Genomic DNA, 26061 nt, shown 5'->3' on the forward strand with positions numbered 1-26061 from the left:
TCAGTGATTTCCAAGGACACTGAGCTGAGCCCTTTCTGAGAGCTGCATTTGGGTCAGCATAGTTAGGTTTTCACACGCCTCTAACAATTAAAGAGCTCAAACCCTCCTGCCTCTGGGAGATAACATCCCACCTCTGCAGCTAAAAACTTCCCAGAGAACTGAAGGAGCCCAGATTTAAGCTGATTCACAACAGCTTTAATTAAACCTCAGTTAAACTGGTTCACATTTAAATATCCAGGAGATACATGCACTATCCTCACTTAATTACCACAGCACAGCCCTAATGCCCTCTTCTGTGCCCATGGGTGGGCTCATGCTCAGGGGCTGGTGGGGTGCAGAGCTCTGCTGGGATGCTCCAGCCCCCCACTCCCAGCTTCACTTACCCACCACGCCTGAGCCTCTCTACCCTGTGTCCCCGCCCTGGAGAGCCCGGTGGCCCTGGGCGAGCAGCTGCGGAGCGTAGGGAAGGCAGGCAGGGAGCCCAGGGCCACCCCAGCGCGCCACTGCCCTGCTGCTGAGGAGAAGCTGCTTGGATGGCCACAGGAGCCATGGAGGCTGGTGGTGCCCAGCACTGCCTGCAGCCATATGGCTGCTCCAGGGGCTTCCTGGCACAGCCCCCAGCAAATCCTCTTAGTTCGGCTTCGCCCTCTTTCTTGCCTCTTTGATGTCGGTCTTGCCTTGGTCCCTGTTCCAGTCCCAATTCCCACTGCAAGCTCTCGTGGTCAGACTGTGGTTGTGCCCCCGGTGCTCTCATGGCCCGACCACAGCTCAAGGACGGGACATTGAGGCTGTATCTGCTCTCTGCACAGGGCTCTGTCTGGTAGTGAGACACCAGGCACAAAATAGCCTGCATTCGTGCCACTAAACCATCTTGCCCCTCAGAGCCAGTGGCTGTATCCAAGCTACCTCACCTGCTGCTCTGGTAGCTGTCATAGGCACCTAACGGAGATGCACGAGCCCAGGGAGGGCAAAAAGTGTATTCTGTGATGAGGGGCACTGCCTGGCAGCAAAGACCGGGAATGAAGAACTTAAATTTGCTGCTTATTCTCTGACCTTGCTAAGTTATCTGTTTGCCTGTCTGTGTCACAGGCAGGCACTAAACACAGACCTACTTTCCTAAAGTTGTTAGAAGGATTTTTGTTGAAAATTAGATGAAGAAAGTGAAAAGCAGTAATGAAAATGTTCTTATATGCAGTGGAAGTAGGTACAGAGCATTATGTATCAGGAAGGGTGCATTCACAGTAGCAACGGGCCATTGCAATTTATTCTGTCCCCCAAAATCTAGGTAGGAAAAAAAAATGCCTCCTGATCTCTTTTTCAGTTTTGAAACAGCATAATAAGGAAAACATCTGCTAAAGCTAATGACTGCATTTGCATAGATTACATGTGACAATCCAGCACACAACAGGGTGTCCTGCCATGCAGACAACAAGCCACAAGGGTGATGCACTTCTTTGGCATTTGTTACCGTAAGTCAGCTACACTTCAACAATAATAGCGTCAGCTACTTTCCAGGAGGGCTTTGGCTAACAGTGCCAGAGAAAAGTACTGGCTCCCTCTTGCTTTCCAAGATGAAAGGTGTAGGACTCTCTCCTGCCAAGTGTGGAGGAGCGGTGGAGGAGGGGAAAGAGCTTTCATGGAGGCACCCAGACAAAACCCCTTGGCTGTGGAGTGGTGGGGGGAAGCCCAGCTGTGCTGGGCTCAGGCTGAGGGAGGCTGAGCCCCGGTGCCCAGCAGCAGGGACACGGGGCTGGCCGCACACAGCACGGGGAGGCTGTGCACAGCCCTGCCATCAGCCAGGCTGAGGGAGGGCTGGCGCTGCCATGGGGCAGCATGGCTGGATGCCATCAAGAGTTGGAGTGGAAAAAACGGCTCCTTTGTGTTTTCAGCACAGTGGTTGAGTTTTATGGCATCGCTTTGTTATTCTTGCAGCATTGGCTATGAACAAATAAAAGACGACAATTTATATCCTAAGGCAAACTGGCTCTGATACGGTGCTATTCCTTTTTGCTTTGTTTAATTGGGCTAACAGAAAAAGACAACAGCTGCAATGGTGGGAATGAAAAATGCCTTTGCGTGTCCTGGTTTTGACAGCAATCAGCCCGACAAGGGATTATCAATTGATCTGAGATAAGTGTTAGTGAAGGATGGAGATTGTTGTCTGTTTATCCCCTCTACTATTTCATAGATAAAATTACAGATAAAAATCTGATACCGAGAGTTACTTTGAGAGAGAGAAAACTGTTAGGCGTGCTGAAAACCAGCGTGAAAAGGAGAGGAATCTCTGAAAAATACTCTGGGACTTCTGTGTGTTTAGATATGCATGTATCTATGCATGCACATGTGTGTTATGAAGCAAGAAAGTCAAAAGAGAGACAGGCCATAGTCGTATGTTTTCGAAAAAATCAGGTCATTTTCTCCAGTTTGTTTCTTCCAGGTCTGCAGATCTAACAGCCACAGGATGCTTCCTTCTGTCCTGGTAATCCATGAGTTCAGGCAAGGCTCTGTGACCACCTGTCAGCCTATTTTTGTGAATCTCCATGGAAAACTCCACAAAAAAGAGTGGAAGATCTTGACTGTCCCATTTAATAGATATAACACCTTTTGGATTGGTGTATAATCTTCCCATTGAGTTTTGCTGGAAGCAGGAGATGATATGCCCTGCCCAGGAATTGAGAAAAATGGGCTTTTTCCAATCAGCCAGAGACACTGGGCAAACTGGTGCTACTGGTTTCCAGTTTGCCTGCCCCTGGCCCTGATCCAGGACTGTGGAGTTTGGTGGGAGTTTTGCAGTTACCATCCTTGGTAGATGCTGAATCCAGCTGTTTTGTGTGGAAACACCACTGGGGAGAGACTTTCATGTTCCAAGAGGCTGTGGGATGCTTGCTCTGCCCACCAGGTACCCAGGTTGGCTGTACTTCCAGCCAACTCAGAGGGCCTAACCCTATGTTTCTTGCACGGTCCTTGTTCAAATGGTGCTTCTCTGGGAACCTGTTTTGTCCAAACAAAAAATAGAGTAGGAGTGGAAGCCCCAGTGATTATTCCTCTTGGTACTAATCTATTCTTAAACTGCACTGTACTCCTTAGATATTTCAGTAAAACTGTCATAAATCAACACCCACTGCTTCGTTTTTCTTAGTGGTGGGAAAAAAAAAAAAAAGCAAAAAAGAGACAACTGAGAAGCCGTCCTTTAGCTGACATTCAATTAGAATTGATCGAGCGATCTGCTGTCAGAGCAACGGCGCTTGTCAAAAATAGCCCCCTGGAAAAAAACCTCTGGTGTTATTTGTGTCGCGTGTCCCGCACAAAGCTCCTTGGTGAGAGCAGCGCGTCAGGGACCGACAGCGAAACGGGATCAGGGGAAGTGCTGCCTGCGAAATGATTCGTGTGCTGCTCCACCAGCCACCAGCATCCCCGCCCCTGCCTCCAGCTAACGAGCTCACCCATGTGCATCAAGGCAGAGCTTCTGGAAAGAAAAAGAGGGGGCAGATTTCTCTAGGAACCCTCACAGCTCTGAGGGACCAACACAAACAAAATCCAGGCTGCGCCAAGCCTTTCTCATGGTGTGACCTTGACCAGAGCCCCAGTCCTGCAAACTTGTGACCATCTTAGTAGTTCCTCCAGTGCAAGGAGAAGGCACTGCCATGTGCATGTACATCGGGCAATGCACATGCTTGCTTTAGAGATGATGGAAAATGTTTTATTTCTGCATAACAATGTTTTTCCCAAACGGAAAATCTGGGAACTGAAAAATGTTGGTTGATGTTTTTGGGAAAGTGAGGAAATAACTTAAACCCCACGAATATCAAAACATTTAGAGAAGGGCTGATTTGAGAAAACTGGTTTTCTCTGAACATTTAACTCAGGCTCAGAGCTTTTAGAATTAGTTTTACCCCATCCACCCATAAGCCGGGTCAAATACAGGTCAAATAAACTGCACCCTAAGAATACCTGCCTTTTGCCACATAAAAGAAAGGGGATTTAGGCTAACTAGCTGAGATGCAGCTGTTTACTCTGCAGCAGGTTAAGGAAGGCACGGGAAGACAAAACTTACCTTTTGGTTTGAGATAGATGGAAGTCAATGGTTCCTACAGGTTTGCAAGGTATGGCCTAGTTTTGTGTGGCATCTTACAGCCAACCCTTTTGGAAGCTGCTAAAACATACCCTGTTTCAAACACAAAATATATAGTGTGTATCTGCAGAGAGGAGTAATTGCAGTTTTGGGGCTCCTAAAAAAAAATTTGCGTGACTGAATTTCGTCATTAGTTTTGAAAATCTGTCACAATGAAAATCACAGTTCTCTTTCTCCTTTTCCCACCATGTCCCAAGGCACAAATTTGGTCCCAAAGCTTTTCAGTAATTCCCTTGAAGCCCATGTATTTCACACATGCTCGGTGGTCTTTTTCCTCTTTCACATTTGGCCTCTGAGTCCTTTCATCTGAGCCCAAAGATTTCCACATTTTACTATGGTGCTGGCACCCAACTGCTCTGACCCATGTTCTGCCCAGGGCCTGGTTGTATTATAAAAAGTGAAATGAGGGGAGAGGAGGAAAGTGAGACAGAGCACTCCTGAAATCAAACTAATAGTGAATCTATCAATAATTGTAATGAAAAGACTTTTTTATAAATGTAGCTGTGTCAACTGAATCTCACAAAAGCCTTGTTAGAAAATTGGGTAAGTATTTCTTACTTTAAAAATAAGATAGTTCACATTTATCTAGGTATCCTATTTAGGGAGGCTGAATCTTTAATTAAGGTTCCAATTCTTTTATACCTACTGACACTAATCAGAACTATTTCTGCTGAAGTCAATGGAAAGGTCAGAGATAGTACAAAGGCAAGGGAAAACCTCAGGCATCCCCAACATGATTAAAGTTTTCTAAATGCTTACCTCTCAATAAAAGTGTCTCAGCAGAATTGTTCTCCAAAAACCATGCTCAATTGCATCTCAACTTCTTGAAAAACATATTCTGACCCAGTATTCCCCATGGTCCCCCTAATCTGCTTACACTCCTGTTTGGGCTTTAATTAAAAGATAGTGGGGAAGACCCATCCCTCCTGTGGTACTATTGTCTGTCAGGTCTGCTGAGTCTGCACAGCCAGGATTTTATTTTCATTTGTTTTTGAAATAGAAAAACTTAACTAGCAGAATTAAAAATGAAATTTAAGTTCTTATTATGTCTCAGGTACTGCAAACATTCAAAGAAAAATGGCAGCATGCCCATGTAAAAAAAAACATATTTATGCAATTTTTTTTCATCTTCCTGTTTTCAGTTCAGTATATGGAAGGAAATAAATTCTAAAAATTTCCAGTAATTACAGTGCAAGTAAATCTGGGATTGGACTAGGTTAATTCTTTGAGGTTCTAACTATACTGTTCCAGTAGGATTAAAAGGTTTTTGATTTTTAATGCGGAGTGCTAGGGCTCTAACATATTATTAATTAGAAGTAAATCTGTCCCTTGGGGGACTACATGCACTGCCTTCATTTTTAATTTGTATTTAGCTTTAAGACAAATGATGGATATTTTCCCTCTTTCAGTTTCTCAGTTGTTTCCTTATTTCGCTGTAATCCTTTTGTTTTGCATTGGGAAGAACAGTTGGATAACACAGATATAGTATGCAGAGAATTTATTTTTTTCAGTCTGTTGACTGAACTGGAAAACATTCAATAATTTTCTTTGGGGTCAAGATCAAGTTCTGCTTCATTTTGGGGGGTTACTATTTTTTTCCTATTTTACTCTTTAAAACAGCAAAATATAAGCCATTTATACAGAAATGTTGTTTTTAAAGAAAAACTCTACAAAAATCTTGGATGCACTACTGTATCCTCATCCTTTCTCAGTTCAGATGGTTTACTTGATTTCAGAAACCCCATGGTTGTTTTTTTCAACCTGAACATCCATTTCTTGCTGAACTTTTTTTTCTCTCTGAAGTTGCACCCAGGAGGGATGCTGGGGCTGAGGGACAGTAATAAAAGAAAACCTCACGGTGGCCACAGGATTCCTTTCACATGCAGAGAAGTTGTTGGCCTTTGCTGCAAGGATGTTACCAGTGAGGGCAAGTATTCCTTCTCATGAAGCACTCACTTGGAGGTCTCAGGTCTAACAGTCTGGCAGGCTCATGAAATGAGATTTCTTCCCGTTTTGGCTTGACTGGGCCAGTGTTTAAACACCTGAAAAGTTAATAGCTGCTTTCTTCTTTCCTCCACATTTATGCTGTGGAAGCGCATGATTTTGTCTTCAAGATTCTGTAGCTTGGCACTTTTTTGGTGTGGTTTCTTGGAAATTTAGAGGATGTTCTGGTTTACTTAAATTGCAGAGCTTTGCAGGGGGCACTTTCGAATTCTATAAATTTGTGGAGTTTAGACGTAATTTTCTGAAAATAGAGTCTGGGTCACTCTTCTGAGAAACAGGTCTTGTTCTGCTCACTGAACACTTCCCAGTACTGCAGCTCTTCAGCCAATAAAACACAGTAATGACAGTTTATTATCTCCCTAGAGACTGGAGATATACTGTACAGGGACATGCACATCTCCTAGTCATGATGAACTTCTCTATCTGTACATTGCACTGATACCAGATTCTGCTGGTGACAGTTTTCCAAGTGTTATTCAGGCATTTTCTGGTGAGCCTGTGTGGAGATGACAGTCTGATAGAGTTTCCTCACTTTATCCCTCATCTTCTATGTGCCACTGTTCAGTCTTCCTTCCATATACTGCATTTTTTAGACTGTCTTAGGAACATTTTCCCTGACACACGTCCCCAAATTTGAGCTGCCTGTGAGCAAGAGTCAGCCAGGCTCTGGTCATGCTGAACTGCACACCTCTGGTCATTATGTCTCTGTAGCTGAGGAAATTTTGGTTTGAGGAAACGATGTGGAAAATGATCTGGCCTGGGAAAACAAAGGTAGGAGTAACAAAGCAATGGTCCTGAAGGGGTGCTAGGTGCTGCTGAATGGGCTGGAGAGGGAGGAAGGAAATATGCAGAATTAGAGGATATTGATCCATTGCAAACAAATGCAAACAAGTGGCAATGTTAGAAATCCAGACACTTTCCCCCTTTACCTGCGTGGGCACCCACTTGCCACTGGTATGTGTTACAGCAAGAATGCTCACATGGAAAATAAGAGGGATTCTTTATTTCCTCATTTCTTTTTCTGATTTTTTTCTTCCTGGTTTTAAGTGCTCTCTTTTTCTACTCCCAGTGGCTCCCTAAGCAGATTTTAAGTATCAAAAGAGATCTGACACTACTTATGAGGTCTTAATGAGCCCATTGATTTAGTAATCCAGCAAACAGCACCTCTCCCATTTCCTGGGACTGTAATGCACCAAAGAGTTTAACCGTGCAGAAGCACACCTACCCATGTAAAAAGAAACTGCTGTGTTCAGAGTAACTTCTTAGGTAGTGAGAGTGTTTTCCCAATGGACACATTATTGCTCTGGGCCTCCCTGCACTCATCCTTAAATTCTAGATCCTGGCAAGTTAATTAATCTATTGCTTTCTAAAAGCCTGCTGACTTTCTCCCATTACCAGCTGGGGCCTAGATGCAGGCACTGTGCCAGCCAAAGTCTTGCAATTCACCTTCTGTGATTTAGACTCACTGCTTATCATTAAGAAGACCTACAAGTTTTAAATTGATGTAGCATCTTTGAGACCCATGAATTATATATGCATATGTACAATTAACAGCGGTACTCAATGGTCTTTAAGGTCTTTTCTGACCTGAACAGTTCTGTGAGGCTACAGTATATGTGATGAAATAGACCACAGACAATGCTAACAAAAAAAAAGAAAGAAAAAGAAGAAAAAAATTCAGCCAAGAAATAGTCGGTTTTCTCTCTTAGAACTGAGCATATCCTGCTTACGTTGGGAGGGCTGCTCCTGACTCTCCAAAGTCACTGAAGCTTCACAGGAATGAATCATGAAGGGAAAAACTCCTGCAGAGATTTTCAAACACCTCAGTCCTGTCACCCTGTGCCCAGTGCTCCCATTCAGCACATGAGGCAGCCTTGAAATAGCAAAAGCTGAGACTTCTGTCAAAATGAGGTACAAGACGATTTGCTACCTGTCACTGCCGTCACTAATTCATACACGATGAAACCTAGGATGTTACTCAGTGCTCATTCTGTGCCCCAGACTGCGGTGTTTGGGGCAACTGAGAGCATCTGCCTGATGTAATGACTGGGGAGAGAGCAGGGTGAGGCTCTGCCGCTGGTTTGTAATTACCGCCGATCCTGCTGTTCCACCTGATGGATCCAGCTGCGGGGCTGCCCCCGCGGCTCCGCAGCTCCGTGGGGATCGAGGCTGGGGCAGGACGGTCCCACCCCTGGGTCACTGGAGAAGGCACCGTGGTAGGAAATGAGCAAAGCCCTGTAAATGCTACATTTTTTAATATTACTTTTTTGGGATTTTTTTTTTTTTTTTTAAATATATAGTGTTTCTTGTCTAGTTTTCTTCATTCATACTCAATCTGAACATGAAAAAAAAATCCACCTTGGAGAACAGACCCTTTTTGATAGCCCCTTCAGCTAGAATAAACACACCTGGTGGCGTGGCCGTGCCGTGCAGCTCGGCATGGGAGCATCGTGATGCACCTCAGGCTCAGCCAGGTCGGGGGAAATGCAGTAGGAACAGCTCTCCCATCAACAGCAGCTCAGCTGCTCCTCGTCTGCATGTCATCAGGAGCTCCCTGCTGGCTCTCTGTGCTTTTAAATTAGAGCTCCTCATTTGTTTTCACTTTGCAAGGTGTCTGTCAGTCCTTCTTCCCGCCTTGCCAAGCATGTGGAGTTATGACATTTTTCACTGCCAGAAACAGACTTCGATTTTAAACCTACAGAGATGAAGGGAAGCTGTAAAGAAATCCCTGCCATAATTCAGGGGACTGAAAAGCATGTCATGTTTCATGATGAATCCATAAATGTCTTCAGGTTAAAACAAAAGGATAAAAGAAAAAACGAGAATGTTTCCTTTGTCACTTTCAAAATTCAGTGCTTTACCATTTCCTTTTTGGAATGACTATCCATTTCCAGAGGTACTTCAAGATTATTTAAATAGTGTTTTTTTTAAAACCAAATGCATAGGGAAAAAATATCAGTTTGTCAAAACATTTCCCAAGTAGTAATTTCAGGTTGATTTCAAGTCACTTTCCTTCACTAACAGCTGGATTTTTAGCTGGCTGAAAAACAAGCTGAAAGTCCACTCTTTCTGTCATAGCCACAAATATTGGCACAGAAAGAAAGATGACACAGTAAGTTGTCTGTTCCATACAGCTGTGAAGCATTGAGTCACCTCTCCTTTGCCTTTTGTATCTCTGAGTCTCCTTCCATTGGACCCAATGCTCATAAGAAGAACTGGTGAAATATAAAGGATTAGTGAAACGCAGTAAAGCACCAGGATGAAGGTGCAAAAACTGAGAATTTCAGTCAGATGGCCAAGTCTTATTTGTTAGCATTTTTTCCCATTTTTTTTCCCCAAAGATACATGATCAGTGTTTCTTTTTTCAGATTTCTAAAGTACGCCTGGCTGTTTCTATTTGCATTTTCTCAAGAGCATTTGGTGTTCTTTCTCTTTTATCACATTTCCTTCATCTGTGTAAAGAGCAGAAATATGACCAAGAGATGGGGAAACTCCTGACATGGTACAATTGGTGGAGGCACAGTCAAGGTGAGGAACTTGCAGCTCTGGGTCGAGGTTCTGCTCTGTCTCCTGTCTCTGTGGTTTCTGGGTGCTAGGCACATTTACAAACTGTACTCTGTAAAACGTAACTCACACTTCCTCCTCCAGCCAATATCTTGGCTTCTGCCTCATCTGTCCTTTCTTCTGTCTCTGGCAGAAGAGACCTGTAAGTTGAATGATGTGCTTGCTCATATTGCTCTTATTGAACACTTCTAATTCTGAATGCAAATGGCACTTTTATACATGAACAGGACTAAATTCACTGGATAAATTATTCACAACAGATAATTCAACCTGCTCTCATGGGAGAGTGCAATGAATGTCTGATGATGTTAAAAAAGCACCCAAACCCACAACTAATTCTTCCAGCCAGTGAAGTCAATGGCAAAGCCTTTTACTGACTTCAAAGGGAGCTCCATGCCAGTGGGCTCACACACAATTGCTCTTTAGTGGTACTCACTTGCATTTAGAGTTTAAACCCAGACAAATGTTTCTGTTTTGAGAAGCCTGGACTAGTGCTGTATGGCACAGCTGGGCTGCCAGGGCACAGGCACTATTACAGCTCTGGGTGAAAGCAGGTCTGCTCTGCAGCTCTGGTGCGGAGCGCTGCCCCAAGCTGAAAGAGCCCAGCTGAGAGGTCAGTGAGTCCAGAGCCCAGGGCTGGTTATTTTGGCCGGGGTTGTCTGGTTTAGAGAAAATGAGACTGAGAGGTGACCTCTCTGTTCTTCGCATCATCTTGAGAAGGGGAAGTGGAGAGGGAGGTGTTGAACTCTTTCCCCTGGTATCCAGTAACAGGATGCATGGGAATGATTCGAAGCTGCACCAGGGGAGGTTCAGACTGGATATTAGGAAGTATTTCTTTTACTGAGAGGATGGTAAACACTCAAACAGGCTTTCTAAAAAGGTGGTTGATGCCCCAAGTCGGTGTTTAAGAGGCATTTGGACAATACCCCTACAAACGCCGTTAGGTCAGGCAGCTGGGCTAGATGACCGCTGTAGGTTCCTCCCAACTCTCTGCCCTGTTCCATTCCCAGCTGGGATAGATTTGCAGCCAGTTAAGAGTTTCGTGGTCAGGGTGACACCAGCCACCAGATGTGACTGGACGGCTGGCCATCATCCCCAGTGGGAATTCTACATGAACATGATTTTGGAGCCATGACTTTGCGCTGTGAATGCAGGGGCCGGAAAAAGGTTCCTGTGGGGGCTGCCACCGCGCTCCCCCTCCGTGACAGGGCAGGCTGGGCTGTGCCCCAGCTTGTACCACTGCTCCCCTCTGGTCGTCGGCAGTGGGCACACGTGGCCCCAGGCACTGTGGAGAAAGGGGGACGCGGGGACGGTGCGAGTCGTCCTGGTGAGGCGAGAGATGGCAAAGCAAGTGGAGGGGGAAGAACCCGGCATCCTTTTCCTCTGCCCCCCGGAGTATTTACGTACTGGGTTCAGTCTGTGTGTCCCATTTTCCCACCCGTCTGTCCCAGTGCAGTGTCTGCCAGTGCAGTGGTGCACTGGCACCTGCAGACCCCCACCACCCCCCAGCGACCCCGGCCCCCGCTTTCCGTGGGCGCTGGGAGCGCTCGGCTGCATCCCCCAGCCCACGGCTTCAGCAGCGCAATGCCGGCGGTCCGGGTCGCGGTGCGACCGTGCCGGCAGGACACAGGGGCGATGCAAAACGCTCTCATGAATAAACGCCGAGCTCTGCCCTGCCGGGCGCGGCACCCTCCCGGAGCACCCGAGAGCAGGGCTGTGAGCGGCAGAGGCGGCGGGCGGTGGGCAGGGGCCGCGTTATGTAAGGGCGGCGGGGCGGGCGGCGCTGCGGCGGCGCGGGGCGGCTCGGAACGGGGGGCGGCGGCGGCGGCCTGGCGGGGGGAAAGCGGCTTATCCCCCTCCTTCCCTCCCTCCGCCGGGTTGCCATGGAGACGGGCGGGCGGCGGCGGCGGGGCTGTCACTGAGGGACCGCACCGCGCTCCGCGGCGGAGGGGAAGCCGCGGCGGCCGCGGCAGCAGCGGCAGAAGCAGAAATGGACTCGCACTGCGACTGTGCCGAGCCCCCGGCCGCCGAGCAGCCGTCGGGGAGGATTAACAAAACCGCCTTCAAGCTTTTCAGGAGGAGGAAGTCCGGGGGAACCATGCCGAGCATCTTCGGGGTGCGGAGCCGAGGCGGGGAGGGGAAGGGCGCCGGCAAGCCGGGGATGGTGCGGAGCCGGACGCACGACGGCTTGGCCGACGCGGTGCTGGAGAGCAGCAAGAAGGAGGAACCGAGCGGCGGCGAGGCGCAGGGCCGCGAGGTGCGGGAGCGGCCGGCCGGCAGCCTCGGCGGCCCCGCCGGCAGCGCGGTGGCCAAGTCGCACAGCTTCTTCTCGCTGCTGAGGAAGAACGGCAGGCAGGCGGAGGGAGCGGAGCCGCGGGCCGGCGGCAGACAAAAGAAGGGGCTGAAGGGGATCTTCAGCAGCATGCGGTGGCACAAAAAGGACAAAAACGGCAAGGAGGAGAGGGGGGAAACCTCGGACATCCCGTCCGGCCTTATCATGCCGGGGTCCCTGACCGCCAGCCTGGAGTGCATCAAGGAGGAGCCGCCGAAACCTTTGTCTGAGAGCCCGAGCGGAGCGGGAGGCGCCGGGCCGGAGCCGCCGCGGGAGAAGCGCAGCGGCGAGGCGCCCGCCGCGGCCCAGGAGCCCGAAGCGGGCGGAGCGGAGCCGCGGGCCAGCAGCCCCCCGGCCCGGGAGGAGCCGCCCGCCGCAGCGCGGCCACCCGAGGAGCTCAGCCGCGAGCGACCGGAGCCGGCCGCCGGAGAGGTTGGGACCGCGAAGGATGCGGCGATAACAGGTGACATTCCAATAACGACTATCCCCCCTGTTGAACCTCACTGTGATAGCGGTCAAGAGACGGCAGCCGCCCCTGACCCTTCCTCTGTTGATCCACCCTCAGAGCAATCGATTGATCGTATTTGTTTGATGTTTGCTGACGTGACTTCACTGAAAAGCTTTGACTCTCTTACAGGCTGCGGAGATATTATTGCGGACCATGAGGAGGATGTGGGCGGCGGGAGTGGCGTCTGCGAGAAGAGCACCCCCGGGCCCAGCAAGCTGGGTGCCACCAAGAAGCACCCCACCATGGTGGCCTACCAGGGAGGAGGGGAGGAGATGGCCAGCCCCGACCAGGTGGATGACACCTGCCTGCAGGAGTTCTGGGATATGCTCTCACACACAGACGAGACTCAGACACAAGGAGGAGGAAGCGGAGGAGGGACAAAGAAGCCCGAGGGGTTGAAGGAAACCCGAGGTACCGAGGGGGCCCAGAACAGGGTGGTGGTGAAACGTGGTGGCCTCCACCAGATTGCCATTCACCTGAACCACAAAGAGGAGCAGAAGAGCAGGGAAAAGGAGCAGCACGAGGGCGTCCCAAACAGCGACGAGGGCTACTGGGATTCCACCACCCCTGGTCCCGAGGAAGACAGTTCCACAAGCATCCAGAAGGAAACCCTTCCCAGGGATAGCTACAGTGGAGATGCTCTCTATGACCTTTATGCTGAGCCGGATGAGAACCCACCAGCGGGGCCTACAAACGAGGAAGTCTCCAGTGTGCCACGCTCCAAGCCCGTGTCTCCAATAACGACCGTGAGCTCACTGAAAACACCCTCAAGCACAGCCAAGGACTCCAAGATACCCATCAGCATTAAACACCTTTCGTCGCATCCCGCCAGCCATGGAGCAGATGCCAGTAACAGCCATCACGTTGCACACCATCACCTGGCCAAAAGCGAGATGCACAGAACAAAAATCCCCGTCTCCAAAGTCCTGGTACGCCGGGTCAGTAACAGGGGCGTAGCAGGGACAACAGTGAAAACTGCCACGTACCAGGACAGTGCCAAAAAGTAGTTGGGTAAGAGGTGGAGACAAAGACAGAGAACGAAATCCATGCGGGAAAGTCTGCATAGGAGACCACAGATAATGAATTTGTTTTGCATCACCTGAAGAAAGTCACCTAAAAGGCTTCCTTCACTGTACTCCGTGGGCCTGCACTGCTGAGTCTCTTCTTACTAGACTGTATGGCCGAATACAATAAGTCAACTTCTTTTTGAGCACTTTTTTTTACATTTATATCTTTTTTCTGCAACACTAAACACTGGGGAGGTTCATTTTTACATGCCTTTCTGGAAGCAGGACTTGGATTATGACCATCCTTCCTTGTGCAAAGCAGTGTCATGAGTTCTTCAAGGGAACAGAGTTACAAAAGGAGCGACATAAGAGGTTCTCCAATACACTTATCTTTTAATCATTCCTCGGGGAGGAGGAGAGGCCAGGTGCCTGCCTGGCTCTGGAAATGATGTTTGCTCCAGAAGACGCTGGAAAAAATGCCAAGCAGAAAATAACCCACCTAACAGGTATTTTACCTGCTGTAGGAACGAGAACACTGCTCAGCAGCAGACTTGATTGACTTGTGTGCAGGAGATAAAACTAAGGAATTAGGTGGACTCGTCTAACAGGAAAATATATTTTCGTTTGTCTGTCTGTCTGGTTGGTTTTGATCTGGTCTAATGTAAATGGGTAACAGAGACACCTGACGTAGGTTCAGATGTTTACATCAATACTTGTCCGATAATGCATACAATCAGGTTCAGGGAAACATTTTACTAAATGCCAATATATACACACTGTCCACGTTTATAAAATAACTTGCTCGCCGTGTGTAAATATATATGTGTTTTAGCAGATTTTTTATAAAAAAAAAAAAAATCACCTGTCCTTATTATCTAGAGTTTAAGCAAGAGTTAGTTTTTATAGGTAGATAATTTTACAGTTCTAAAAGGATAGAACTTTGTGTAAGTACCTTAAATTAGAGAAAAACTCTGGTTTGTATGGGCTCATGCATCCCCAGATTAGTAAGTCTGAAGTGCTGATTTTATTCCAGTGGCACATTCCATGGCTCAGAGCTGATGTTCTGACAGCACTGCCACTGCAAACCTCTATTTTCAGGGGTTTAGACAAAGTTGCTCTGGGCTTAAACCTTACCAAGAAGGAACCCAGCAAAGAAATGTGTTTTTTAAGTATTATTTTTTAAAATATATAAAATTAGTTTTTTGACTATTTAAAGAAAGTTTGGGTTCTCATTGCTTTTTATTTTCATTCTCAATAATGTCAGAATAATTTTACTTTAAGAGAGAAAAAAATATGGTAATCTAGTGGTACATAAAATGGTCGGATGATCTTGGATCTTAGGAGAAATGTATTAATGGCCATGACTTTTTTGAATAGTGGCTACTATACATGGGCATTGGCAACATTTCGAAGAAATATAATAGGGTTTTAATGTGCCTGAGGACATATTTTTATGATACACTGAAAAAGCTCTAAAAATCACTGAAGTCTAAAGGTAAATGTTATGTATTTACAAAATATTTTGATATAAGTATTTAATCATCAGACCACAGTTAATATAAAATATATGCTCCAGTGTATCTAAAAAAATAATATACATTTTAAAAATATACATGTCTATATTATGCAGAGAATCCTAAATTCACGTCATTGAAGCTAATGGGTCTGATCTTACATAGCAGTTGGTTTTATTGTCTCTTAAATCAAAAGGAAAAAAAAAAAGGAAAAGAAATATACAGAATATACATTTGAAGGATATTAAGGTTGTAGGCAAACCATAAAAAGCCAGGAAATACCATAATAAGAATTGTATATATGTATATGCATGATTCGTGGTTCACTGGGGAAATGACCTTAAAGTCACGAAGGTGAAACTGACAGCCAGTTTTGAAATTGCTGCAGAATTTAATACCGAGTTGCAGCATCCCAGTGAAAGTGTTAGTTTCCCTGACCAGCCCCTGTTTTCATGGTTTAAGAACCTTAATACACTTCAAAGAGGATTATTTTATGTTTTCTTCCTGACATGTACGTGTGTGGTTCCCTGTGTGCCCACTCACACAGACATGTTGTACATATGCATGTGCAGCGAGCACGCGGCTCCTGGCAGGCTCCCTGTGCCAGCCAAGGCTGTGCACACTCACGCTCGTGTGAGCACTCCCATGCACAGCCTGGAGGCTGTGCTCCACATCTGCCTCCAAACACGCTGGCCATGCTTTCCTTTGCCCAAGAAAGGGATTTGCGTTTGGTCTGACTCCACTTGTGCATTTTAGAAATGAACGCTGAAACGCCCTCGGAAGGATGTATGTACATAACATGGAATATTGTCCTGCTCCTCAGCCCTAAACATGACATTCCTTTTCCCATTCTTTTGTTTTTGTTTGACTGTAAGGGATGCATCTTTACTTGCATGACAAGTCTGCAGAAAAGTCATAATTCCCCATTTCGTTCTAAGGACAAATTGTGCTGAGAGATTCTATAGGGTACTGGAAGTTGAGAGGGAGGGAGGATGTGTTGGTAGTACCATAAAAACTGGAAGCACTGAGTACAGGTAGTAGGAGTGGTGCATTCTTAAACCCACTAGGAGATACCAGCTGCCATCTCTACAGGACTTGTGTGTGTCAAATTGTTCATCATATGTGTTTTGTTTGCATTGTGGCATGTCTGTATTGAGAAACCAATAGTGTGACACTAGACTAACTCCCCATCACTTAACCACTAACACGAATCATCATTAAAATGCTTTGGCTTCCCTTCATTCTTCTCTCTCTCCTTTGTTTTCCTGCCACGTTTTTTTCCTCCATCCTCTGCACGGTGGCGAGCAGCCTCCTCCTCGGTGCTAACCCCTGGAGCGAGGCGCCCTGGGCTGGCGTGGAGCGTGGGTGGGAGGGCAGCTGCCCAGGCCAGGTGCTCCACAGCCACTCCCTCAAGCTTTCTGTCACATACACGCTGTAAGCACACTTTGCAAATCTCTCGGCGGTCTGTTTGGCTTCTTGCTATGTACATATTTTAAGGACAATCATATCCTTAAAAGGAAAATGGGAAAGTAGCTGGTAGTAGGGCGTCGGTAGTTCGAATCACTGCGACATGCTGACGTTGATTCAGGGTAATGGTTGTGTAAGAGTAAAGATACAATTTAATGTTCAAATTAACTTTGTACTTCTAAAATTCACGTTTGTCTTTAAGCCATCTATGTTTTTTATTTCGAAAGGTGAAAGAAGATCTAATATTTATTAGGGCTTTCAATTTTCATACAAATATATTTGTATAGCTCCACACAATGCCTAAACAATCATTGAAAGGAGGTTCAAAGGTTTTCTTTAGACCTATATATAATTCCTGAAAGATCCCTGTAAAATACTGTGAGATGCCTAAGAACAAACAGTTAATGGCTTGCTGGGTTTAAAGGCTGAGACATAAAGAGGTAATAGTCCTGAGGCATTTTGTGGTAGCTTGCATTCTTATTTATGTTACCCTGTTCAAGCACATATTTTTTCCCTGGTTTTGGTAGGTATTGAGGTAGAAACGGTGTTCTGAGTCCCAAAGATAACATTCCCAATGGTGTCATTGTTTTGATTTCCTTAAAGTATGTTTTTCTTTATTTGTTTCATTTGTTATTTGGTGGTCTGAATGATGCTTTGTAATTATCAGCTGTATGTCGTTCATAAAGGATTTTATAGATCAGGACTTGGTATATAGTTACGTGTACTCTTTGCACTTTCAGGTCCCTACTGGTAAATTTTGTACGTTCTTAGAGTTTTTCTATATATTGCATAGTGTTTTATAGCTATCTACAGTGATTTCAGTGGTATACACTCCTTTATATCAGCACAAAAGATTTTCTTTCAGTAGCATGAAATCATGTTTTTGTGGACTTGTTTTGTCATGATAGGAGCTAAGTTTCCTGTACTAGATGTGTGGCCTGCAACAGACATAAGAGGTGTTATTTTCCATGTAGAGCATATGCATTTTGCTCTTGCCAGTAATAGGACTCAAACATTCGTAGTAGATTTCAGAGGAAATTCCATGACTAGAACAAGAGAAAACTATCTTCAGTCTTATTTCATCAACAACCAGCATTTTCTTTATCCACTGTGAATATCCTCACCGCCATTCAGGGTAGTAGAGGACTGAATTTTAAAAACTACATGCATAGATGTACACTATGAAAATTAATTCACTGATTATTTTTTAATGAATCTTACAATATTATTTATCTAAACTAAGCGAATATTGCACCAAAGTCTTAAAACATCTGATACAGATGGCATTTTCAGTAAGATGCTGTGAGTGCAGATGAGCCAAATTAACAGGCTTTGCTTAGCAAAGCAAAACCTTGTTGTTTCTTAAATTTGTAGTACTGACTGAGCTTGCAGATCAAAGGGAGCCATTGATTCTGCTGTGTGGCCATGCACCGAGGTTTTTCTTTCCCTGCTCTGATGGACTACTTTAGAAAAGGCTTTTCAGGAAGATAATGGTATGAAAGGGACAGATCACAGCAACAATAGCCACTTACAAGGCAGATGGTTATCCAACAGCCCGAAACAGGGCATTCTAGGCAAGGTGGCATGAAAATGTATTTTCATAGTTACTGAGATGAAAGGCTGGGGCTTCTGTCTTGGAAAAGCAAATTGACACCAACTCAAAAACAATGCAGAAATGAGTCTTGGCAGAGTTCACACATGACAGCTTCTGCAGGGTTTGTTTTTGGTTTTCATTTTGTCTTTTCTTTTTTTCTCCCCCTTTGTTTATGTTTTTATTACAATGACATAGCCCCACGTGTCTGAGCAGAACTGCACAACAACTGACTCTTCTGAGATTCAGTGCTAAGAATACACTGTCATTTGTCCCCAGTGGCCTGGGACTGGTTCCTGCTGAACACCCCTCCCTTCCACTGAGGGGTGGGAGGGAGGGGATGGCAGGATTTCCTTGTCCTGAGTCCACGTGCTGTTTATTGTGAGCATGAGGTATCTCAGTCTGTCTTGCTGTTTGTTTTCAGGGGACAATTTATTTTTAATTTAACTCACAGGAATTTTTTACTTGTCATTAGTTCATATCTTGTCTTCCTTGTGAGCATTTTGGGTAGGAACATTCAGCACTGATTTGGTGTTTCCTATGTCCATTTCACGTAGAGAGAAATGGAAGAACTTGTCATATGCAAAGAAATAATAGCTATAACCACTTGAGCCACATCATGGGGGCCTTGATTCCTGCAAAAGCAGGTTGTTAAAACTCTTCTTGCCTTAGAAGGCTTCTCCACCCAAAACAGTGAGTACTATTGCCTAGGATGCTTTTATTTCTTTTTTTTTTTTTTTTTTTTTATTCCCCACGTCTCTCATTCCTTCTAAACCATACTACAGTTGCTTGGGAAACAGATTTTTGATCTAGCCTTCCAGCACTAAAAAAGAGGAGCTGCTGCCACTATGCCTCCTCTTCAGGAGGTCTTTGCTTCTACTTCTTGGGCTTGAAAAAATGAAACTCCCTCAGAATAAGTAGCAAAGATATTTAAAATGGAGATGTCTGCTGTGTGATCTCATACACTCTCATGAGGATGTTGAGTGATATTTTGCATAGCATGGAATACAATCCTCCACTTTCCTGTTGTGGACAATTTAGTAAATGTAGCAGGGAACAGGTCACTCTTGTAGGAAAGCCCAGGAGCTGTTTGTTATGGAGACTGTGCCCAGATTTTATCTTTGCTTTCATTTTTCCGTTCTGCACATACTTAAATAAATAGAGCCAAAGTTGTAGTATAGAGAGGAAAAGTTATGCACTTCACAGGGCAAGGAATTTAAGCTGCCAGGCTGAAAGGCTTCTTGTAGGAATGGCTAAAAGAAGATCGCTTTGCCTACTTTGACATCACATCCATGCAATGCTCTGCAATAAAAGCTAATCCAGCTATGGTCACAAAGTTAAGAAACTGTTGGCATTTGCCAATAGGACAATCTCCTTCCAGGGTCCAGTTCTGCTGTGGCAAAGCTTCCACTGACTCCAGTAAGAACTGGCAGAGGTTCTTAATCTCTTAATCTTAAGGAAATAGAAAGTGTTTCTTAAACAAGTCTTCCTTTTTTTTTTTTTTTTTCTTTTTTTTTTTTCCAGATTAATGTTATTCAGGTGTTTGTGCAGTCTTTTATATTACTGTGGTAGTGTTTCCACTGATCTGAATGCAAAACATGTCTTTCCATTTTTTTTCATCTTAACAAGCTGCACTCCTGCACATAACTCCAGTGCTCAGCATGTTTAAATTACAGCTAACACAATCACTGCCTTCCTTAATTTAACTCTTGATGGCAAAAACAGGACCAGATCCTTTCCAGAGCTCTAACCCCCTGCTTATTTTGTCATTGTTCATGTTTTCGATATGGTAACTAAAGAAGCCTCCCTTTAATTATTGCACAGCCACATTTTAAATGTGTCATTAGGGAGAAGGTATGTGGGGACTTATGGTAAGAATGGTAAGATCTTTAACCGATTTTTATTATTTTGGATGATGTTGCATCAGAACAGTTGCTAAATCAGTATCAGGTTGTTTCCATGGGCTTTTTCTACAGATACATTGGAAGCTTTGAACATAATGTTCTCGTAAAAGAAAATTTGTTTTATATGCTTTGAATTAAGGCTGACCTTAAAATATAACTCTTGGTTAATGGCAGCAGAGGGGAAGGTGTGTCCCAAATCTCCTGCAGCCTGTGGACTGGGGGAGCAAGGCACCCCAAGCCACCAGCAGAATTGGCAGAATTTGCTGTCTGATGTCACCATGTGGTGCCAGCTGAGGGGTGCAAGGTGTTGCCAGGTGGAGGTGTCAGCCCTGGACAGCAGCAGGAAAAGGCAGGGGCGGTGGTGCTGTGCTGGGGTGGGAGGGCATCTGGGAGATGGGCTGAAAGCAAGGCCTGGACCTCTTGTCCTTGTGGAAAAAGAGTTACACATATGCCTAAAAAACCTCTATGCTTTCTTTCTTGCACTGATGCTGGGGTTGCTATGTTACACTGGGGGAGGAGCCAGTGTGAGTTCAAGTGTGCTGAAGCCAGTGCTCCTGCAGGTGGACTACTGTGTGACTGCTCTCATCAACACCTGAGCAGTGCCCAGTGTCTTAGCTTCTAAAGGCAGTTTCAGCACAGAAACATCCACAAATCCCCTGTAGCCCAGCACTGGTCTATGGCATCTCACTGCTCTTCCACCCTCATTTTGCCAGGAAGATGCAAAGACCCAAGCCCTAGGCAGAGTGGTGAGCTCTGGCTGCACCCTTGCAGCCCAAGGACAAGCGAGGAGGGAGTGTAAGACACACTGTGAAGCAGCACCAGGTACTGAGCAACATTATCCTGCTTTTCTAAAGGGGGAGCAAGACTAAAGCTGTTGCTTTTTTGTGAAATTAAAATAAATCCTCTACCGTGGGTGAAACTGAAACAGCTAGACTGTTCCAATAGCTAGACTCGTTCCACCAGTAATCTGTATGTGCTGACGGTTTTTATTGAGTGAGGATCCCATAACTTGGCTCCATCTGAATTTTCCCTGCTCTGTTTGTTAATAGACACTGTCTCAGAAAAGTTCTGATGTTGAAGCCTGGTGTTGTGGCCCTGTTGAAATGGGAGATGAGGTATGAAAGTGGGTGATGGGAAATACAATAAACCCAGAAAATACAGCATGGCTTTAGTCCTTTATGACAGCCCAATTCTGCTTAAACATCATGGTGTGCCTGAGAAAAGGGTAGCAGGGACTGCACCAGACAAACCAATGCTCTCGGTGCCTCCTGTGTGCTGAAGGGGACGTGTGTGTCCTGTTAGAGGTCACTCAGCCTGCTTCTGTAAGATGTGACATAGCTGACAGATCACTGTTAATTAGAATGTTTCCTTGTATTTTTTGTGTCAGCCGCCTCTTGTAAGGTAGCGTACAACCTATTTGAGATAATGAGTGAGTAAAGCCAGAACTCCCTGCTCTTCACATCTAAAAGGTTTGGTTTTAATCTGATGGGCCTGTGTGCACCAACTCCTTCTTAATGAAAGCTCACAACATTCCAGGGGGCTGTTTTTATAACAGACTGTTAGACACACTCTGCTCCTTTCCACCTCTACAAACTTTGATGAGTACGTGTCTCCTCGAATCACTGTATTCTTAATGTATTTACAACCTAACTGATAGCAATAGGTGTCTTTCTTCCCTGGCAGTTCACAAGGATATACTAATCAGTGTTTGTTATATTTTTAATTCTGTAAATATTTATTTTGGTACTCTGTGTATTTATTGGCACTGATTCTGGTGTTTGCTTATGTGTCATTGTAAATGTTGATGGTTTCAATAGTCTTGCTTCTAATGAATGTAAGGAACTCAGACTAACTGCACTTTTCTTCCATTCACAAATCTTAACAGTGAAAGATATTCCCACTGTCATGTGTTATAATGGAAACAGTCAATAAAATCAGTTGTCACTTTTCATTGATGAACGTGAAAGTTACTTTTTGATGTTCAAGTTAGAGCAAATCTATCAAGTGCCCTGGAAAATACTAAACTTTTCAAAGCAAGACATTAGGGAGTTATGTCACCAAAATTGCATAAAAGAGGATACTTGGGCATGTGTGCAATTTCATTTTTATGTAGAAATGCCCTTAGCAGTTTTACTAATAACATCATAAAATAGCTAAACTGAATTTGTTACTTAAAGGACGACTTTCAGAAATGAGAGTTTTGGTCTTCTGATCTTCTGTTTCATTGGCATGTGGATTTTGTTTGGTTTTGGACATTTTTTTCCCTTTAAACCACTTACACAATGAAATGGCCTGAGTTTTTGTTTTGTTTTCCAAATCAGTTTTGTGATACTCCTGGTTGAGAAGCAAGCGGGTAAGTTTGTTCTTTTGGCACAAATTGACTTTGGAGTTGCAGTTTTGGTGTGATGGCTAGAAAATGCAGTCTGCAGTAAGCTACTTATCCCGCCTTTAAAACATCTCTTCCTTCCTATGACTACTAAATTACATTTATTATAACCTCTGGTTTGCAACTTTCGCTAAATGTCTTGCATTTTGAACATGCAAAAACCATTTGCATCAGTCAAGTTTTAATCCTTAAGTTTATTTACTTTGCTGAGCTAAGTAGCACTGCCTCGCTCAAGGTTCTCCCATGGAATGTTCTGAGCCAGCCAGAGTGAGAGCTGAAATAAAATCCGCTCAATAGTTTTCAAGGAACAACAAAGCAAAAGGCATGAAAAGCTCATTAATTCTAGTAAGGAGCAGGACACGGTGACACAATTGATCCTGTGCTCACAAAAGCATAACTCCTCTTTCCAGTAGTTGGAACGAGGCTGAAGAAATGTTTTCCCGGTGATTTAGTGCACAAACAGTTTTACGTTCAGGCCTTCTCAGTCTGTTTCCCCTATTGCATGTTCCTATCTTTTATCCCATGCATCTGAAAGCAGAATTGTGGTTTAAATTTGTTGCCACACAGATTGCCTGACGGTTACCTTGCTTTTGTCCAAGTGTGGCTACTGGGATAATGGGGGTCAAAGGAGTTTCAATGAAGTGCAGGGCAAATGTGCAGCAAGCTCATGGACCTTGATAACTGTAGATCTGTGTGATAGAGCTGTTAACACCTTCCACAAATCCAGATGACAATAACCTGCCAGATCCACTGTGACAGAAATAAAAATTTAAAATCTCCTGAAACAAGACTTGGTCCAAATTTTCTTTTTGAAACCAAAATGAAGTTTCTAATATTGAGCTAAAAGTCACTTGCTGATTCAAACCAAAATCAATCATTCCCAACAGTACATCTCTATGACTTTCAAGCCCATCTTACTGCAGAAGTGTTTGCAATGGGAGTGGTGACCTGGAAATCCCTCTGTGACCCATACACTGAAGGTGAATGCTCCATTCAAAATCTACCAAGCAACAAAGAGAAGATAATATTCTTGACTTTGAATAATTGGTAAGGAGTGTTGGCAAGTCTAATGGACGATTCAACTGACCATGAGTGAGTACCAGTCTAATTTTAAAACCTTTCTCTTGAATCATGGTATTTTTCCCTTTCAAAGTCATTGTACAGGAGTTGTTTACTAGGAGCTCACATTGAGCAGATGCCTGCTTCCCCCTACCACACTGCACATTTGCTTCCAATTAAAACCATTCCACAGTGCCCTGAGGGGGATGGGGAGGAGGCTCCAAAGTTCTTCAAAGGGTTATTTCAGCAGCCATGGATGTTCCTATGGCAGCTGAGGACCAAGAAACTGCTTCATCTCTAATGACATCACTGTTTATGCTCTGCTAAGACCCTTAACACTTGGATCAGGTATTCACTTAGACCTTGGGAACAGGAGGTCTCCTGTTCTGACTAATGAAGGAGACTTGTCCTCAATCATTATGTGTGTATTTTCCAGCTTATGACAAATGCAATGAGTCTCTTAAGTACAGCTCCCTGCAGTTACTGAAAGGACTAACAAATGACCCATGCTGATGCTTCGTCTTTATGCAAAGTCCCTTCACAAAGTGCCTCTGTGCAGCACTCCCATGTGAGTGCCAGGGGAAAGGTGACCTTGAGCAAAGGGTGCCACCAGAGAGGGGAGGGAGGGTTTGTGCCTTCTGACGGAGTGCTGTCCTGGACCAGGGAGGTCTGAGTCCTTCCACAGTTTCCTTTCCCAACTTACAGAAGTCTGCAGGTGCCACATTTTAAAGTCACATCCACAAAATCAGCCGCACTCCATGGTGTTGCTGCTCAGAACCTGTGGTCTGAAGTTTTATCATCAAATTTCACTATCATTTAAGTGCTTGCACTGGGCAGGCTCCAGAGCATCGCATGCCTGGGTCTGCTCTCCCAGGAGTCACAGATAGGTTTCTCCTCTGGCCTCATCAGCCTTCTGCTGGTGTCACTTGAATCTCTTAAGTCCCTTGGATAGAAAAGAGACTTGAATAAAGGTTCTCTGGGGTCTTGAATGAGCAGAGGATGCCTGGGTAGAATCATGGAGGGTGATGGAAGAGGTTGAGGCAGTAAACCTGGGGCAGTCAGAAGCCTTGCAGCCAGCAGTGTCCTCTTTTTCTTCACAGGGAGATGGATGCCTCCAGGGCACCAATGTGGCTCAACGTGCTTCAAGAGCATATTCAGTTGTAGGCCAGTGTGAGAACAAATGCTGCTGAGCTCTTTGCATGGAGCTGGGAACATGCAGGGTAACATGCAGAATGCAAAGAAAGCAAAAATCCCATGACCAAACTGTATTTTAAGGACATAAATTATGCATGTCATGTAAAGCAAATCTGTTTCATTCCTGCCCAGCTTCATTTGTTCACCTGTAAAGACAAAAACACAGCCTAATTTTGCAAGGACATACATTTGAATAAATTAAGGCAAATATATCTTAGTAAATACGAGTAGGGAAAAACCTCCTTTTGACTGTGGTTGTGGAGATACTGATCACAATCTAAAGTGGACATGAAAAAATTATCTGCTCTACTAAAATGATGTAGAGGATCAGAAAAACATTGAAAACAATCAAAAGGATTGTTCTGAATAGTTCTTAAGGAAAAATAGAGACAGATAAGGATTTAGATAGGTTTGGTCTATCTTTACAGTTGGGATGTATTGAATCTACATCTGTCTTTCTCTGACTTTCACATTCTGCACTAATAGATTTTGTTTAATGACAGATAACAGATTGCACAAAAAATGCAGCACTTACAGTGAAGAAATCACCCCTGCTACTCTTTTTCTTATGGATGTCTTTTTTCTCCCCTGTTAACTAATTAACTTTTTGATCCTCCCAATTAGACCACATCCAGTCATTATCATAGCAGATTTAGTGTCTGATTACGCAGCCGCTGCGTCTGAACAGCTTCATTCAAATCAGTAAGAAATGCTCCTATGCAGCAACTGCAGAAATGCAGAAATGGTGCTTGCGTCCTTAGCTGAGCTGCCTATTGCTGCTTTCTCAGGAGCTTAACATATTTATGTCTATCATCACCACATGCTGTTAGATTTCCCTGTGCTTTTTTCCCGGGGTCTGATAGAAAACACCATAAATCCGCATGTTTTACGGAAAAACAGTTGGACGAGATTACAGAGACAAGTTAACTTGTCCATGCCAGATCTTAATTCTTTCTCAAGATGTAGCATATTCAGACCAATTTAAAATAAATGACTGTATTGGAAAACAAAACAGACATCAGAGCACAAGCATAAAGGCAAATGTCAGCCCCTGGCTCTGAAACGACCGGGGTCCTCAGTCTGAGCTATGAAACCTTACATTTCTGCCTCAGCGCAGGCAAACACACAGCACTATTTATAGCACAGCCTTTTACTACCCTTCTGGTAGAATAGGCTTCATCAGAGGATTTACATGACTAACCAAAAGCAATAGCCTTTTGTCCTTCATTTCCATAAGAGAAGGCCAGTGTTAAGCTGGTGTTCATTGGGCTGAATTACAGAAAATATCAGTTACTAGAAAACCAGTTACTAATTCAAAGGCATCTGTTCCCATGGCATAGGCCTCCTCTTCTCTCTCCATGCCCCAGATTTAGCACCAATGATGGGAGTTTAGAGAAAG

The 26061-nt window shown here is 44.8% G+C and overlaps 1 protein-coding gene and 1 long non-coding RNA gene across 3 annotated transcripts; one reads left to right on the forward strand and one right to left on the reverse strand.

Moving 5' to 3' along the window:
• Positions 1–5615: 5615 nt before the first annotated feature.
• LOC148184877 (uncharacterized) lies at positions 5616–8672 on the reverse strand. Of its 2 annotated transcripts, none has more exons than XR_015771977.1 (2): positions 8545–8672; positions 5616–6960 (listed from the first exon to the last, which is right to left on the reverse strand). It is a non-coding gene; the product is annotated as an uncharacterized LOC148184877 (long non-coding RNA). The 2 variants fall into 2 exon arrangements; XR_015771978.1 differs by having other exon boundaries at positions 5616–6893; positions 8545–8664.
• Positions 8673–11690: 3018 nt separating this feature from the next.
• Positions 11691–15279, forward strand: AMER2 (APC membrane recruitment protein 2). Its single transcript, XM_005516268.3, has one exon. The coding sequence runs from the start codon at positions 11691–11693 to the stop codon at positions 13545–13547; it is 1857 nt and encodes a 618-aa protein (XP_005516325.2). The 3' UTR covers positions 13548–15279.
• The last annotated feature ends 10782 nt before the right edge of the window (positions 15280–26061 follow it).

This window comes from Pseudopodoces humilis, chromosome 2 (assembly GCF_049639895.1).
Source record: "Pseudopodoces humilis isolate 2021_Gansu_Grassland_sample_001 chromosome 2, ASM4963989v1, whole genome shotgun sequence".
In the NCBI taxonomy this organism is placed as follows: Eukaryota; Metazoa; Chordata; class Aves; order Passeriformes; family Paridae; genus Pseudopodoces; species Pseudopodoces humilis.

Bases quoted from the DNA above. Each gene is read 5' to 3' on its own strand.
- AMER2 (XM_005516268.3), top strand. From the start codon at position 11,691: ATGGACTCGCACTGCGACTGTGCCGAGCCCCCGGCCGCCGAGCAGCCG.